This window comes from Verruconis gallopava (assembly GCF_000836295.1).
Source record: "Verruconis gallopava strain CBS 43764 unplaced genomic scaffold supercont1.44, whole genome shotgun sequence".
Lineage (NCBI taxonomy): Eukaryota > Fungi > Ascomycota > Dothideomycetes > Venturiales > Sympoventuriaceae > Verruconis > Verruconis gallopava.
This window is the reverse complement of record NW_015622180.1, coordinates 45,777-61,215: the sequence shown is the minus strand read 5'-3', so window position 1 is coordinate 61,215 and position 15,439 is coordinate 45,777. Positions and strand designations below refer to the sequence as shown.

The following is a 15,439-nucleotide window of genomic DNA, read 5'->3' as shown; positions in this document are numbered from 1 at the left end:
GAGATTTGTCAAATTCAAAAGCCTTGAATCCTGCTTTGGTAGCGCCTGTCAGAATGTCGAACCACATCAAGAACGTCGCGATAGTTGGCGTAGGCAATGACGATGACACGAAAGAGCACACTGAGGAACTGCTAACAAAGACGTGCAGGCCGGCGGGCAGATTGGCAGTCACATTGTCCGCGCCCTGGTGGCGCAAGGGAAGCACAACATCACGGCCATCACGCGCGAGGGGTCCGAGAATCAGATTCCGGACGGCGTCGCTCGTCGCACGGTCAATTACGAGAACCACGCCTCGCTTGTGTCCGCCTTGGAAGGCAACGACTTCTTGATCGTCACGCTGGCGGTGACCGCGCCGGTGGAAACAAGCGCATTGCTCTTCAAGGCTGCGGCAGAGGCGAAGGTTCCCTGGGTCATGCCCAATCTTTTCGGGACGGACTGCAGCGACCCGAACGCCGAGGAAGCGATCCGCATGCAGTTTGAGAGCCAGCGCAGTGTTCTTGAAGGCCTAGGCTTGAGCTGGGTTGCCATCGCCTGTTCGTTCTGGTAAGTGCGCCAAAGGCCGACATTAAAGCGTTGCGTCGCCAGCTGACGGGCTCAAAATAAAAGGTACGAGTTCTCACTCGCTGGCACGTCAGACAGATACGGCTTCGACTTTCGGAACAAAAAGGTGACTTTCTATGACGACGGTGAGACTCCCATCCATACGACGACGTTTCCTCAAGTCGGGCGGGCTGTCGCTTCGCTGCTGGCTTTGGCCGTAGCACCAACAGACCCGAAGGATACTTCGCCGACTTTGGCCACCTTTCGAAACAAGTTCGTGCACATTGCCTCCTTCCGTATCTCGCAAAAGGACATGTTTGCCTCCGTCTTGCGTGTCACGAAGACGCAAGAGAGCGATTGGGACATCTCGTACGAGAACAGCAAGGATCGTTTCGATCGCGCCAAAGCTGCCATGCTGTCTGGTGATCGCATTGCTTTTGGTCGCATGCTCTATGCCCGCGGATTCTTCCCTGGAGACACCAACATGTGTAATTTCGATCGTTACGGCTTAGACAACAAGCTGTTGGGGTTGCCCGAAGAGAGCCTAGACGAGTTTACTCAAGTAGCAGTCGACATGGTCAACGAGAACTACATCGAGAAGAAGTACGCGGCACTGCAAAACGCTGGAGGGAACAGGGTCGCAATGGCGCTTTATGGCGAAAAACAATCTGAGTAGGACATATGGATATGTGAAGGTACTCTCGACATCAACGGATTCAGATTTTGGTCTCGTCATCATCACTTTTCAAGTATCGAACAAGACAATTTAAACATCTGCAGAAATACATACAGTACCCTCAGCAGCTATTTTGGTGCGATTTTTATCCGAGAATCTCTAGTGATAATCCCGTGGAATCTCCCGCTCCCACCCGCCAGGCAAGCATCGTACAAAGGAGCGTCTACTTCGTCTGCCCATTCGGCCGGCCAGCCCAAACTCAGTTCAAAGCCCATTGTGAGTGCGTGTTCTTCATTTCGAGGAAGGGCTTGAACGATGTCCGCCGTGATGTATCCTTTAGCGACGAGCATGAGCTTGCTCAAGGCAGCGGACCTGCGCTGAAACCACCCGGAGCCACCCTCGTAGGTAGGAACGGGAATTGAGGACTCATCCAGACGTGAATTGTTGAGACGACAGTAGCCACATGATCTAAGAGATAGTGTATGGAGAGCGTGATTTGGCACTGATGAAGGAATATTCATAGGACTCATTGTGCTTCCTGACGCTGCAAGCGTGACGCCAGGCGAGATCGAATCCAGAACATGAGGCCATGATCCAATCCGCGGGGACAACCAGTCGCGGTTTGCAAAATTTGGCTGCTCTGGGGGGACTTGATGAGGGCCTGGGACAAAAGCTGGATTGCTCGAACCTTGAGCAGATTGTACGAATGCGGCTTGGGGTAAGTGCTGACTGTTCGGGAGTCCAATATATCCACCGTGGAGAGGAATATTGTTTTGTGATATAAGCGGAGCTTGTATTTGCGGAGCCGCAGCCATAAGTTGCCCAGCGTTTTGGGCAGGGCTATGTATCAGCTCAGCTGTCAAGCTGACGGATTCGAGACAAAGCCGCTCAAGTGCTGGATGTTCTTGAACAAGGTGAACTAGCGCATGTGGCGAAAGCCAGCAATTCTTAAGCTTGAGCTCCCTAAGGTGTGGAAATTTGAGAAAGCGATCCTCTAAAAGCTGCTTGTTTGCGAGACTCTCAGCACTCCGAAGCCACTCCGGCGGGAGACCCGGGGCAGGCATAAGATTCTTGTTTCGAGCCATAAGTCCTTGCGCCAACTCACCACCACTTGCCCAACCGACGGTGAGTGACTTGATGGTTGATCGTAAGGCAATCATCTCTGCCAATAACTTGTGCAATAACCAGACAGCAGAGGCAAGTGAGATACATGGCGCGTTTACGAAGCCAGCACTGTCCTTGACAACGTCTCTGTAGTCGGGAATTACGCTAATTGCAACATTCTCTAGCTGTGGCAACGCACGCCAAAAATCCTCCCGGCACAGCGAGAGCAGAAAGCGACTTGAAATGCTGGAGAAGTTGAGGGTGTGGACATGCTTAAACGCGTGCTGATTGTCCACCACGGCTATCAGCCACGAGGAGAGGAAAGCACGCTGTGCCCATTCTGTCTCCAGAAGCCATTCTTTCTGTAGCTTGGAAAGTTCTGCTGGGATGATTGGGTGACGCTCAAGGCGGTCGGGATCAAGACTATCTTCTTGGACAAAAAAAACACCACTCTCTAAAGGTTGGGGATTCGACTTGGATTTCTCGAAGGCATTGTTGTTTGAATGCTGTCCATCCATCGTCACGGCATCAGCAGCGAGAGACGAGCCAATTTTGGATTGTGGAGAGAGATCTGGGAAGAAAGGAAGTACTTCGACAGTCGGGTCAGTCAAATCATGCATGTCCATGAAGGGTAATTCTGACTCGCAAATAGAATCCAGGTTCCCTAGCGGGTTCGAGTTTTGCGACATTAGTCCATCGAACTTCATTGCGGCTATTGTGCAGTGCTTCAGCTCAACATTTGCATTCCTTGAAGCCCATTCATTGAGGTATTGCCACAATGCATGCCTCGCCTCCTGACATCGATCACGGATTGGCTTAGCAGCGCCAAAGATTGGACGTCGCGAGCCGAGAACTCTAGACCTTATGCTGCGATCTGGACCAGAAAGCCATCCCAAGCCCGCATCGAGGCTCAAAGCGAGTTCTTGCACCTCAGTAAGAAATGAAAACGCAGTCTTCATCTTTGGAGTCTCGTCCGCAGCGTCCTCCAAACCCGCCACCTGATCAAATCGTCTGTATTCAGGATACGGCCACTGGTAGACGCCCCAGTAGCTTTTATGATCTTCGCGCATTCCTTTCAGCGGAGGATCCGCAAGTACTTCCTCACGCACTTCGAAGCACATGCCAAAGCGCCTTATTCGCGAACCAAAGCTTCTAAATACATCGATACCGTGACCTGTGTAGATGTCCTCGTCTCTGGAGTTTTCCCAGAAAGCTAACGAGGGTGGCATAGTTGCTTTAGCTTTGCCCTTGCCGCTTGACTTTACTCTGTTCTTGATCGACGCTATGTCATTTAACATGCCGTATATTTCTGTGTTGAAGGGCACGACGACTGTTTTGAAGAGAAGGCTTGATATTTGGTGTTCGAATTCTTTGCAAGTTAAACGCATGGCCTTGATGTCGTCGCGGGAGAGCGAGTCCGCAATTAGATAGTAGATTTCGCTTGGCAGCGCTTTCATCGGCCAAATCAGTTTCGTGCTGATCTCGTCGTTCAGCTTGCCGCCACCATCACATTGTGCATATTTTATCTTCCACGTAAATATTCGCGCTTGAGACCCAGACCACGCAGAGGGGTATTCGAGTGAGATCGGAGAGTATCTTGCAGGAGCCTTCGATGGATCACGTATGTCTGGCCACACATCGCTACCCGTTGGAGCCAAATTGACGGTGTATATGAACGCCGCCGAGTTTTTGATCTTTTCTACTTCCTTGCTCGCGCCAGACATGCTTAACGACGATTTAAGCGTAAACGTTGACTTCCAAGTTTGAGCCTCGTCACTGCCACTTGCGGAGCGTCTCCTTGGCGGAATAGGCCCCGCAAGAAGCGGCCCGGCACGTTCAATGTGTTCCTTCATGACACCCAATAAATTGTTCTCGAACACGGCGCGATCCAAGTGCAGCAGACCAATGTCTCCACGGTCGAATGTGCTTTCGCCGGTCAAATTGCGGTTTAGCAAAGCCTGTATGGCGTCACTTTGCTCTTTCAAGTGTACTGGCGAGCCATCCAACGAATCGGTTTCGGACTCTGAAGCGCAGATTTCACCCTCAGAATTCGAAGCGATGATGGGAACGAACAGGGTGCCATTGAGTCTCGAAGCTAAGTTCAGCTGTGAAGGACCTGAAGGAGTAGATGTCGGAAGGCTGATGATCGAGGGCGACTCGGCTACTACATGGTGTGTTTGCCATTCGGAGTGCGAGTTTGACGCAAGGTTCTCAACACGCGGGCTGGGAACAGCAGGGGCGGAAGAGGAGCAGGCTGACGAACTGGGAGGAGCAAGCGTAGGAAACTCCAAGTCAAGGTACTGAGCCATTCGTTGGAGTCGTCCCTAATTCGCCTCATCAGCCAGTGATAATGACATTGAATGCTTTTAGATCGCAGATAGTGCATCAAATAGTGTTCTGACCTAGCACAGAGGAACAACGCACGAATGGTTGTGGGATGTGCCGGCTCTGGCGACCTTTTCGCTGTTCACTTTCTCTTTCAGTTCGCCTCCGCTCTAGGTGCGAATGTTTTCTCGACTTCATCGCCACATTTAGTCGCACACGCTCACGTTGCGCATGTTCCGATGGTAAGAAGGGCAGAGAGGCATGAGACTAGCAGCATGGTTCGCCGTTGAATGAAGCAGGCAGTCCGTGAGCTCGCTTGCACTTGGGCTCTTCTCGAAGTTGCAAGATTCGGCAGGTGGAATTGATCAAGGCGGCCGTTGCGTATCTACGAAACACGAGGCATCTTATGTGCAAAAGTTGCGAGATGTAGAAGGTGCTGTAATTCCACGGAAGTGCAGAAGCGTGAAAGCATTTAGTTCTTATTGTAAGAATATCGTATGCGTCTTGGACGCCCGCCTGCTGTCGCAACCAACTAACTCACTTTGGGTTAAGCGCATTACAACTCTGAAGATCCTCAGCAGGTGCGGGGAATTGACCAATCAGGACAGCATGTTTAAGCCTGACACTCTACTCACTGGACATTCTGACCGTACGTCACGGTAATCATGCGCACCGTTCATGAACACATGTTTCCAGAATTTCTGGCATATATCCATGGCCTCGATTGTTCTGAATTTCAATCACGATATCCACGGTCCTTTTAATCTCGTGCCACACAGAACTGGGCAAACAAGATACGGGTGAAGGAACTCACGTGAGATGTACGTTGGAGAGTTCGGCTGCCTCTTGGAACAAGAATGGTGCGACGAAGAAGATAGCAGACGAATGAGAGCATGTTGGTCGTGGAAGGAATGGAAGAGATTGTCGGAAGAGAGGAGAAGGAACGCTTGCATTCGACCATCGCCCGATAGCAGCATCCACGCTGTCTTTTCACGCTACATGGAAGAAGTTGATTGGGGAAGAGACGAATATAAAGTCGACGTATTTCATATACGAGCCGAAATAGAAGGCGCTTTACTATTTCTACTACGATAGAGGTTGACGGAATAGCTAGGGGAACGCTAATCAAACGAAGCTCGATGCAGGCTCTCTAGACGTTGGGTTCTTCTCCCAGTAAATGAATCTTTTAAAAACGTGGGTCATTCAAGCCTCGGCAGAGGATCTCTGTTTAGGATATCGGATGAAAGGTAGTCGCAAACACATCGACAATGCATACGGGTGTAATCTTTCGAGAAAGCGTGCACAAGCGTTTCGCCATGGTATTTATTTCGACGTGTAGAAAAGGCGGCGCAAGGGACTCGAAAAGCCAGATCAAGAAGTAGCGTGAGCGACAATATGGAGATGCTGCAGATCTATTGAAAAACCATCATCGACTGCAAGGCTTGAGGCGGTCGCGGGTCGACACCTGGCGGCATCTTCGTGCTTTATCGGCGTTGGGATGTCTCGCAGGCAGACAGAAAAGAGGAACGGGTCAAAGGAAACGAGCGGTTGGCAGGGATGTGTGTAGGATATGAAGGGACACATATTCAAAACTAGGGAGAAGACCTACACAGCATCTTTAGGAAGCTTGCTCAGGCAGTCATCGCAGCGGCGGTTGGTGTCTTGCAACCCGCACTGCAGCTGCTGTGCTGATGTTGCGAGATCCGTGAGCCGGATTCGCTGCTGAAGCGTCGGGACGAAAGTCTCACGACCTCACGTGCAGCGTGATTTGAGTTAAGTTAACGAGACAAAAGGAGTTTCCTAGACAGGCTGGGCGTGGCAAAAGGGAAGGAGCGAAGGGGACCAGCACTTCCTACGGAGGCCCAAGCGTGTGTCACGACTGCATGCTGGAGGCCAGCGAAGAAGATGCGTGACAACCGAGAGCTGCATGAGCCAGCAACGACTGAGACGAGACAGGCAGGAGATATCGAAAAGCAAATTGTGCAGCGCAGGAACCGGCCAAAGGCGAATACGGGGCTGGTTTGGTGCGGCTCTGGCGAGGCAAAGGCCGAGAAACCACGGCGCTGGGATATTTGGCCTGCAGGCGGCTCAAAGATGCCTACAAGTACATGAGGCCGACGATAGCCGCGAGAGCCATTATCGGAACTAATGCACGGTGGCAGGAAGTTGGTTTTTCGGGCAAGCGCATGCGATGGTTTGTGAAGGCGTGCGTGAGGAGGGAGCAGGAGAGGCAGTTGCGGCAGAGTGTGTGTACCGAGATCTGGCAGGACCGGGTGAGCAACGCAAGCGAAAGGCGGGGGAGCGGGTGATGCGGCGCTGGCCAGGGGGGGCAAACCAAGCCAGGCAAGAGCGAGAAGCCAAGCCAAGCTTCGGCGAAGGCTTCTAGAAGATCGCTTGAGACGCAGAGATAAGAAAGAGCCACTTTTAGCGGGTCCCAAGCGGGGAAGCCGAGCAGTCGACTGACCCTCAACAAGGGGGGGCGCCGCGGGCTGGGCAGTCTGCTGCAGAGGCCTCAGTGCGGCCCCGTCGTCCCCACGCAAGCAGACACACGGGCCATTGGTCGGAGGATAACACCTGCCTCATCAGGATGGTCGCGTGTCTGATTCAGTCCTTGCCGACTCTGTGCGAAGTGTGAAATGAGTGAGCGCTGGCGCTGGGAGCAATCGCGTGTGCTGAAATGGCGATGGCTGCCAGCCTGGCGCAGCACAAGCAGGCAAGACACCGCCGACGCTTCCAAGTACGGATGGCCACCCAAGGCCAGGCGGCGAGGGGTTCCGCAATTTTTTTGGGTGCGGTGTTGTCTGCGACGCCTGCACGTTCGCTGGCACCGTTCTGTGGGCCTTCCCACTTGATGCGCTCCACTAACGTGTTTCTAGCCAGCGGGAGCTTCATCTCCACTGCCTTGGGCCACCCTCCTGCTGTTTCGAGGGCTGCTGACCTGTGGTCGAACCTTCCTAGGATGGAAAACCTTATCTATTATGGACCTGTGTCACTCCTTCGTTCCTTTTTCTTTTCTTTTTTTTTTCACGGCGCTCGGCAGCTGCGGCCTTGAAACTTTCTGCGCTCATGACGTGACTGCTTCCACCCAGTGATGATGAGGGCTGGCGGCGTCGGCACCCTCAGCAAGAACATCGACATCGTCTTTGGAGTAGCAGGCAGCCGACAAGAACAAAAGAGAAACGTAAATTTCCAAACTTGCCCGTCACATCCGTTGCGCTTTCGCGCCTGGGCGTTGCGATCGCGGGGCCGCAATTACGAGGAAGAAGGGTGCACGTGGAGGATCTGGTCCAAGTCGGGCATGGTGCGTCTTGGATCGTGAGCTTGCTGTGCAAACAAATTATGCAGCGCCGACGTTGATTAGGATTGCTGGTGTCATTACCATACCTGTTATTCATGTGTTATTATCCGTTTCGTCATCATTATCGTCAGCACCAAGGCCCGTTCCCATCAGGGCCATCATCACTACCCGCACCTGCACCCGCACCCGCACCCGCACCCTCAGCGCAGTCTTCGCCGGCGGCGTCTCCATCGTCCTCAGCAGGGCCATCTGCCTCCGCTGGCGGGACGCACAGCTGCGTCAAGGCGCGCTTCGTGCTCGATCACGAGGGTGGCGCCACGCTTTCCGAGCGATCAGTCCGCACGACAGCCGGCCGGCCTCCGTTTCGCTTCGGTCGCGGCTCTGGCTGCGGTCGCTCACGCAGAGGATCCCGTAATGAGAACCGTACTCGCAGCGAGGACCCCTTCGCGCAGCCTCTCATTTGTCGTCCCAATCTCCGTCAAGACCTGGTCGCCGGCCAGCCTCGCCAAACAAACGTGCGCCGACGCGATGTCACCTTACCCGATGCGCATCTGGTGAGCGCAGAGCCCGGCAGGCTCCTGTGATTTGCTGGGCGCCGCCCCCTCCCAAATCGGCGGGCGGGTGCCTTATCTTTGATTTGCCGCAGTTACATGGCGCTAGTGCGTGGCGTCGCAGGCTTGGAGGTGCTTCGAGGTGCTTGACGCCCGCGTCGCCCAAGGCCCGGTGGGGTCCCAGCGGCGGGCTATCTCTGCTGCGTGCGGGCGCAGCTTCTTGCGCTCGCTCCGGCGCTGGTCTTCGAGATAAAATCGCGACCTGGTCGCCCTGTCGCGTCGCTCTCCCTCTCTTCTTCCCTCGTGCGTCCCCTTCGCAATCCCTTCGCGCCCCTCTGCTTCTTCCTTCTTCCCCCGTCCCTCCCTCTCTCTCTCAGCTTCGACTCGTCGCGCCAAGATGAGTCTCAAGAACAAGGAAAACGTCGACCTCGGCGAGAACCATGATCCTGCCACGCCCGTCTACGAGAAGGGTGCCCTCGGCGGCCACACGCATGACCCCGAGGACCACACTGTCATCAATGGCGAGAACAAGCTCCACAAGGACCTGAAGGGACGCCACATGCAGATGATTGCCATGTGAGCCTCCGCGCCCGCCCGTCCCCGCCCGTCTTCCTCTGCTGACCCGTCTTTCTTTTGCGCAGTGGTGGTGCAATCGGTGCTGGTCTGTTCGTGAACTCCGGCAGTGCTTTCCAGACCGGCGGTCCCGGTTCTGTGCTTCTCGGCTTCATCATAATCGGTATGTCGCCAACCCTGTGGCCCTTCACCGTCTACTCGTCGCACTTGGCGGCTAACACGTGCTCTTAGGTATCATGATGTAGGCATCCCCAAACTCGATTTCTAGTCGTTTTCATGTCCACTCTTCCTTCCACTGTTCCCCCACCCCACGATTCTCACCATGCTCAAACTGACCGACTCTGCCCAGCTATCTCGTGATGCAGGCTATTGCCGAACTGGCTGTCATGTACCCGGTCAACGGTGCTTTCACCATGTACATTTGCCGCTTCGTCGATCCGTCCTTGGGCTTTGCCTGCGGTTGGCAGTATGCCATCAGTTGGTTGACCGTTCTTCCTTTTGAGATTTCCGCCGCATGCAACATTATCCACTACTGGCCTGGATCTGAAGGCATCAACAACGCCGCTTGGATTACTCCCCTACTGGTCGCTTTGATTGTCATTCAGGTCTTCGGCGTCAGAGGCTATGGCGAGGCAAGTTTTGGACGACCCAGTGGAAATTCTTCACTTTGCGAATAAGCTAACTGGGAGTTAGGTCGAGTTCGTGCTGAGCGTCATGAAGATTATTGCCTGCATTGGCTTCATGATCCTGGGTATCATCATTAACTGTGGCGGTGTTCCAACCGACAACAGAGGCTACATCGGTGCCAGATATTGGTAAGCCTTATCGGCCCCAGATTCTTCTTCCCCCCTTATTTTTTTTTTTTTTTTTTTGTTTTTCAAAAAAAAAAAAAAATTCATTTTCTATCTATGCACAAATGTACATTTCGCTAGCATGGCAACGAGCTAATTTTTGTTGTGCAGGCATTCACCATGGTCCGGATTCCTCAACGGTTTCCATGGCTTCTGCACTGTCTTCGTCACTGCCTCTTTCGCCTACACTGGAACTGAGCTTACGGGTTTGGCTGCTGCCGAGACAGCCAATCCGAGAAAGGAAATCCCCAGAGCGTCTAAGCAGGTTGTCTGGCGAATTGGCATCTTCTACATTGTCAACCTCTTCCTTGTCGGTCTGATTGTGCCAGCGGACAGCCCGCTGTACAACGGCCCGGGTTCTTCATCTCGCCACTCGCCGTTTGTCATTGCCATCCAACTCGCGGGCATTAAAGTCCTTCCTTCGATCTTCAATGCTGTCATCTTGATCGCTGTCATGAGCGTGGCCAACTCCTGCACTTACGGTTCGACTCGTACGATTCAAGCATTGGCCGCTAACGGTGCGTCGAATCTCTCATGTTCTTTCTTTCTCGAGTCTTTTAAAATTTCTTCTGTGCATTCGCGCTGACAATATGTACAGGTATGGGTCCTAAGTTCATGGCTTACATTGATAAGAAAGGCCGTCCCCTCGTGGTTGTCGTCATTCAAATTCTCTTTGGCCTTCTCGCCTACGTCAACTTGGCACCAAACGGTGGAGACATTTTCACCTGGCTTCTATCCCTTTCTGGTCTTTCCATCCTCTTCATCTACGGTGCCACCGCACTTGCCCACATTCGTTTCCGCGCGGCTTGGTAGGTCCAACTTCGTACCCTACGCGTTTTCTTCCTGCGCTGACCCGTTTGTACAGGAAAGCAGCCGGCCATTCATTGGACGAGCTTCCGTTCCGTGCCGCGTTCGGCGTCTGGGGCTCCTGGTTGTGCTTGCTTATCAACATCCTCGGCCTCGTCGGGCAATTCTACGTCGCGTTGTATCCCATCGGCGGCCCGAACTTGGACCCAACCACATTCTTTGAGCTGTACCTGGCTGGTCCCTTCCTCGTTTTCCTGTACCTCATTTGGAAGGTTTACAGTTGGTTTGCGCGACCTGCAGACCGCCCATTATGGGTCCCTCTCAAGGACATCGACATCTATACCGGAATGCGGGACACGCAAGTTGCAATCAGCGGGCCAGACGCTTCTGAAGAGGTTAGAAGAGCTAGCATCGCTGAGATGGCTGAAGAGAGGAAGAAGAAGGGACCCCTCGACTACGTTAAGGCTGTTGTAAGAAGCGTCATTTAAAATCATGGTACGTGGGTCAAACGCGATCTTGACAGCGCGTATCTGTGAATCACAGGATGTAAGCTTTAAACGATGAATTGGCGCGGTTTATCAATACGATACCAATGGAGAAGTCTGCTCAAAAAGCAAGCTTTGCCTAATTCAGACACTCGTCTAGCATTTTTTTTCTTCTTATTATCGTATTCTTAGTCATTTCTCGAAACAAATGAGACTTTTTGAACTATTGATTTTGCAAAAGTAGGTTAACCAGTACGCAGATGGCTGCTCAAATTACGCGCCACATCTGCGTGACATCAGGAACTGAAAATTTTGCTGCCCAAAGACGCTGCGCCTCAGCAGTGGAACAGAGGCGGTATTTGTTTGTATGAGGGATTTATTGGCTAGCGCAGACCCTAGCCCTAAGAAAAACACAGTCTTTGCTTTTAGCACTGTGATTTTCGACCTGGATTTGTTCCATACTAATACGCATCGCCGCCCTTTGGTTCCGGGTACTTCGAAAACTTCGAATTTTCCTCGAGCAAACTCACAACTTCGCGGCCACCCCGATCCTGCTCGCTTCACAGCGTTGAACCACACTTCGAACAGTTCGTGTGACAGGAGAGTGCATCTCCTACTAGCAAATCTGGCAAACATTATTTTCTTCGCTTCAACAACAGGCCTGCTCAAGTCTGTTGTAAAGCGCCTGGAGCCCACACGACCGCCATAGGTCTGGAGATCAAAGCTGGATGGTCTCGTGCTTGCCAAATTCCACCACCGTCCTTTGGTGATCCGTCCAAACGGCTTCGTTCAGGAACGGCTATGAGAACTGCGTCGCCATGATTTCTGAGATGTTCGGGCACGTTCTTCGTGCGCTGCGGCTTCCAGGTCGGCGGTACGAATTTCGATGCGTTGCTCCCTCTCAAATTGTCGTCGACCAGGACGTCAACGATCCTGAGAAAGGTCCAGTCGTTTCTTCGCCGGTCACCAACACGTACAGAATGGTCGAGAAGCCAAGGCGGATGGACCGTTGGCTCGACAAGGTCGTCGAGCTTTCGGGCTCGCAGATTGTTTACTTTGGCATCCTCGCCGCCCTGTTCGCGTGGGCCTTTCTCGGGATCAAGTTCGGTCAGGCTCAGACGTACAAGATCGTCATCTCAGACGCCCAGGCGATTATCAACATGATCTTCGACGCCTTCCTCATGCGCCAGCAGCTCAACGCGTACAACAACCATGTGACTATCGCAGCCTGTCTTCGATCGCGGGCTCGTAGTCAACGACGCATGTTGCAGCTGCTCCTCGACAACGGTCAGCTCGTTCCGAACGAGGCTGTGGAGGTCGAAAGACTTGACGGCGAAACCTTCAGCTCGGATCTGCCCAAGGAAAATTGGCTCGGCCGGATTTCGACTGCGATTTCTGTCATTCTGGGTCACATCGTCACCGTGTTCGGCTTCTGTGGATGCATTGTGATTTGGCTGGCTTTCGGTCCCTACTGTCACTGGTCCAACAACTGGCAGCTCTACATCAACTCGGCAACTTCTGCGCTCATGGTCTTTATGCTTGCCTTCATCGCCAACATCCGAGAGCGGCACAACAAGTACATGAACAAATGTTTGGATGAGATTTGGAACATCGACACTGCCCTGGAATGCCGGCTTCGTGCAGTTACTGGAGACACAATCGAGAACGAGCCGGTGGTCATTCCGCCTCCCAAGCAGACCAAGATCCAACGAGCCATCGACTACTATGCCGATCTTGTCGGGACCCTTGCTGGAATCGTCATTCTTAGCTGGGTCATCATTGTGTGGATCGCGGTTGGGCCAGCTTTCCATTTCAACTCGAACTGGTGGCTGCTCATCGGCACCTACGCTGGTCTGGTTGGACTCAACGACGGCTTCGTCCTGCGTAACGTCAGCACAAATCTCAGCGACTATGCCGACCTTCAATTCCATCAAGTTGCAGCTGATGATTTGGAGATGTTCAACATCGTCGGAATCAGTAACTCGAAGGAAGGAGAGGATCAAAGCAATCCAGGCATCGCCTATCGTCTCTCTACATCCGTGGGTGCGGTTTGTGCGCATGAGTGGATGGTTGTTTCGGGTGTTATCCTGATCATCGGTCTTGTCATTGGGGCAAGCGCAATGCGCTGGAGCTTGACGGGTCAGCTTCTTTGCAATGTTCCCCCCAGCATAATTGAGTCATTCTTTACAATGATCCTTCTTACAGGTCACAACATTGATGAAGAGAAGAGGCGGAAACACTTTGCTGCCTTTTACAATCGCCGTCACACGCTCATTTCGGTACTTGAAAGGGTAACTACGACCAAGACAATCATTACTACTAACGTAGTGGAGGAGGACATCAAAGATGAAGAATAAGGTTTATATGATGGAGGACATACTAATTTTCTTTTTTTTTTTAAAAAAAAAAGAGAAAAAAAAAGGGGAGAGAGAGAGAGAGAAGAAAAGAAAAACCGGACACACTTTTCTTTTTCTTTTAGGTCAAATTTCTGAAAATTACAATTCATTTCAAAGGGGAAGAATATAAAAAAAGGTGAAAAAAGAAACAGAAAAAAAATTAGCCATTTGATCTCTTTCTAAAAAAAAAAAAAAAATCTAGGAAAAAAAAGGGAAAAAAGAAATGAAAAATCCCAAAAAAGGAATTGGTGGAAAATGAATAAAAACCGAAAAAAAATTCTCTTAAATATCTTTCTAGTTTTTAGAATTTCGTTACATATCTAATATAAGTCTTTCCTTTTTTTTTCTTTTAATTGACACTCAGATTATCTTCCCTGATGCCATAACCCCACAACCTTCTAACCATTTTGTCCTTCCCAATCGCCATAGCTTTTCTTTCAGAACCTAGTTCTAATAGCATATCATTCCTTCGAGGATGTTATAGTGAGCGCAGTTGCCTTCCTCATGGACTTGGTCATGCAGCAACTCTTTATTCTGGCCAAAGAGTCGGCATTGCTCAGCAAACTTAAACATACGAGTCATCTCTCTCCCGGCACCCAAAACAAAATTCCCAAGATCGGTGGAGCCAGTACATCCATAACTTTATGTCCTGCAATCGTTTGGTTGGGATCCTTTTCCTCCATACCACTTACTGGCTAGAGCAGCTGCCATTTAGGTGGCATTTATGAAAAGAGGCAACAATCTCTCCACGCAATAATGGGCTGCATGCCGTGTAAGCTGAAGCAATTCCGGGCTCATGCCGCCTAAAAGTCAAGGTGTTGTCCTGGCCGATGAATCCAAAAGATGTGTTCTACGTTCTTATTCCTCAGGCAGAGCTTGTCCTTGTGTACTCCGTAAATATTGGAGTTTTCGGTGGTCCGAAGTCGATTTAATAGTGAGCTAATGAAGGTGCTGGCTGCAGCACCATTAGCGGTGAAACGTTTTCCCAGAGTGACTTTTATAATTCCACCAATGACCGAATCGTACCCCAGATAAACTAACTTTGTTCTGGAGATTACAAGGATCTTACCCCAGTTAAACGCAGGCCCGGTTATTAAATTATGAACCGCTTCACATTTTGCTGTGGATGTGGAAATAAAATATCACTTTCTATGCGGAGAAAAGGCGAGATGTTATTCATATGACGCGCAATGTTATTGTGTGCCGATATTCTGGCAGTATATATAAAGGCGTGATAGGGTTGTGAAAAGTGAAAGGCTACTCTTGTCTTTCGTTCCCAATTCTATGCGAAAGCTTGACATCCTTTGTTTGTTAAAATGAACTTCTTGTTGCTGCTGTTACAGATTTCTGGGGCTGTTGCCACTTGGTCGGCATACGAGGAATACTTGTCCACCATATCCAAATCTCCGGGAAAACAACAGGGCACACGGCCGTCGCTATCGTTCTGCCCAAAGAAACCGTTTGAACCGTTCCCTCCATCCCCTCCGCGTGGGAAAACCTGCTATGTCAAAAGCCATAATGATTTCAAGACTGATGACTCAAAGTATATCCTGGATGCGATCACGGAATGCAACCATGGTGGACATGTTATTTTCCCTGAAGGAATGACATACGTCATCGGCACGGCCTTGAACCTGACCTTTCTCGAGCATATAGACTTGGATATCCGAGCCTACATTCAATTCACGAATGACACCAATTATTGGCAGGCCAATGCGTTCTATCAAACGTTCCAAAATGCAACCACATTCTTCCAACTTGGCGGCACAGACGTCAATGTTTATGGGGGAGGCATGCTTGACGGCAACGGACAAATCTGGTATGACCTTTACG

General features: G+C 51.4%; 4 protein-coding genes across 6 annotated transcripts; 3 read left to right on the top strand and 1 right to left on the bottom strand.

Annotated features, from left to right (window-relative positions):
* Positions 1-53: 53 nt before the first annotated feature.
* On the top strand, positions 54-1,216 carry PV09_08637 (uncharacterized protein; the record flags this gene model as incomplete). The annotated part of the gene is made up of 3 exons (XM_016362563.1): positions 54-89; positions 149-543; positions 607-1,216. The coding sequence occupies 3 exons, from the start codon at positions 54-56 to the stop codon at positions 1,214-1,216; spliced, it is 1,041 nt and encodes a 346-aa protein (XP_016209576.1).
* A 35-nt stretch (positions 1,217-1,251) lies between these two features.
* On the bottom strand, positions 1,252-5,119 carry PV09_08636. 2 transcript variants are annotated; one of them, XM_016362562.1, is made up of 2 exons: positions 4,723-5,119; positions 1,252-4,644 (listed from the first exon to the last, which is right to left on the bottom strand). In XM_016362562.1, exon 2 carries the CDS (start codon positions 4,627-4,629, stop codon positions 1,345-1,347), a length of 3,285 nt encoding a protein of 1,094 aa, XP_016209575.1. In that variant the 5' UTR covers positions 4,630-4,644; positions 4,723-5,119; the 3' UTR covers positions 1,252-1,344. The 2 variants fall into 2 exon arrangements, with proteins under 2 accessions (XP_016209575.1, XP_016209574.1); XM_016362561.1 differs by having other exon boundaries at positions 4,745-5,119.
* Positions 5,120-8,736: 3,617 nt separating this feature from the next.
* On the top strand, positions 8,737-11,440 carry PV09_08635. Of its 2 annotated transcripts, XM_016362559.1 has the most exons (8): positions 8,737-9,070; positions 9,136-9,230; positions 9,299-9,308; positions 9,417-9,699; positions 9,761-9,882; positions 10,030-10,436; positions 10,517-10,727; positions 10,784-11,440. In XM_016362559.1, the coding sequence occupies exons 1-8, from the start codon at positions 8,892-8,894 to the stop codon at positions 11,211-11,213; spliced, it is 1,737 nt and encodes a 578-aa protein (XP_016209572.1). In that variant the 5' UTR covers positions 8,737-8,891; the 3' UTR covers positions 11,214-11,440. The 2 variants fall into 2 exon arrangements, with proteins under 2 accessions (XP_016209572.1, XP_016209573.1); XM_016362560.1 differs by having other exon boundaries at positions 9,299-9,699.
* On the top strand, positions 11,435-13,959 carry PV09_08634 (uncharacterized protein). Its single transcript, XM_016362558.1, has one exon. The coding sequence runs from the start codon at positions 12,029-12,031 to the stop codon at positions 13,565-13,567; it is 1,539 nt and encodes a 512-aa protein (XP_016209571.1). The 5' UTR covers positions 11,435-12,028; the 3' UTR covers positions 13,568-13,959.
* The last annotated feature ends 1,480 nt before the right edge of the window (positions 13,960-15,439 follow it).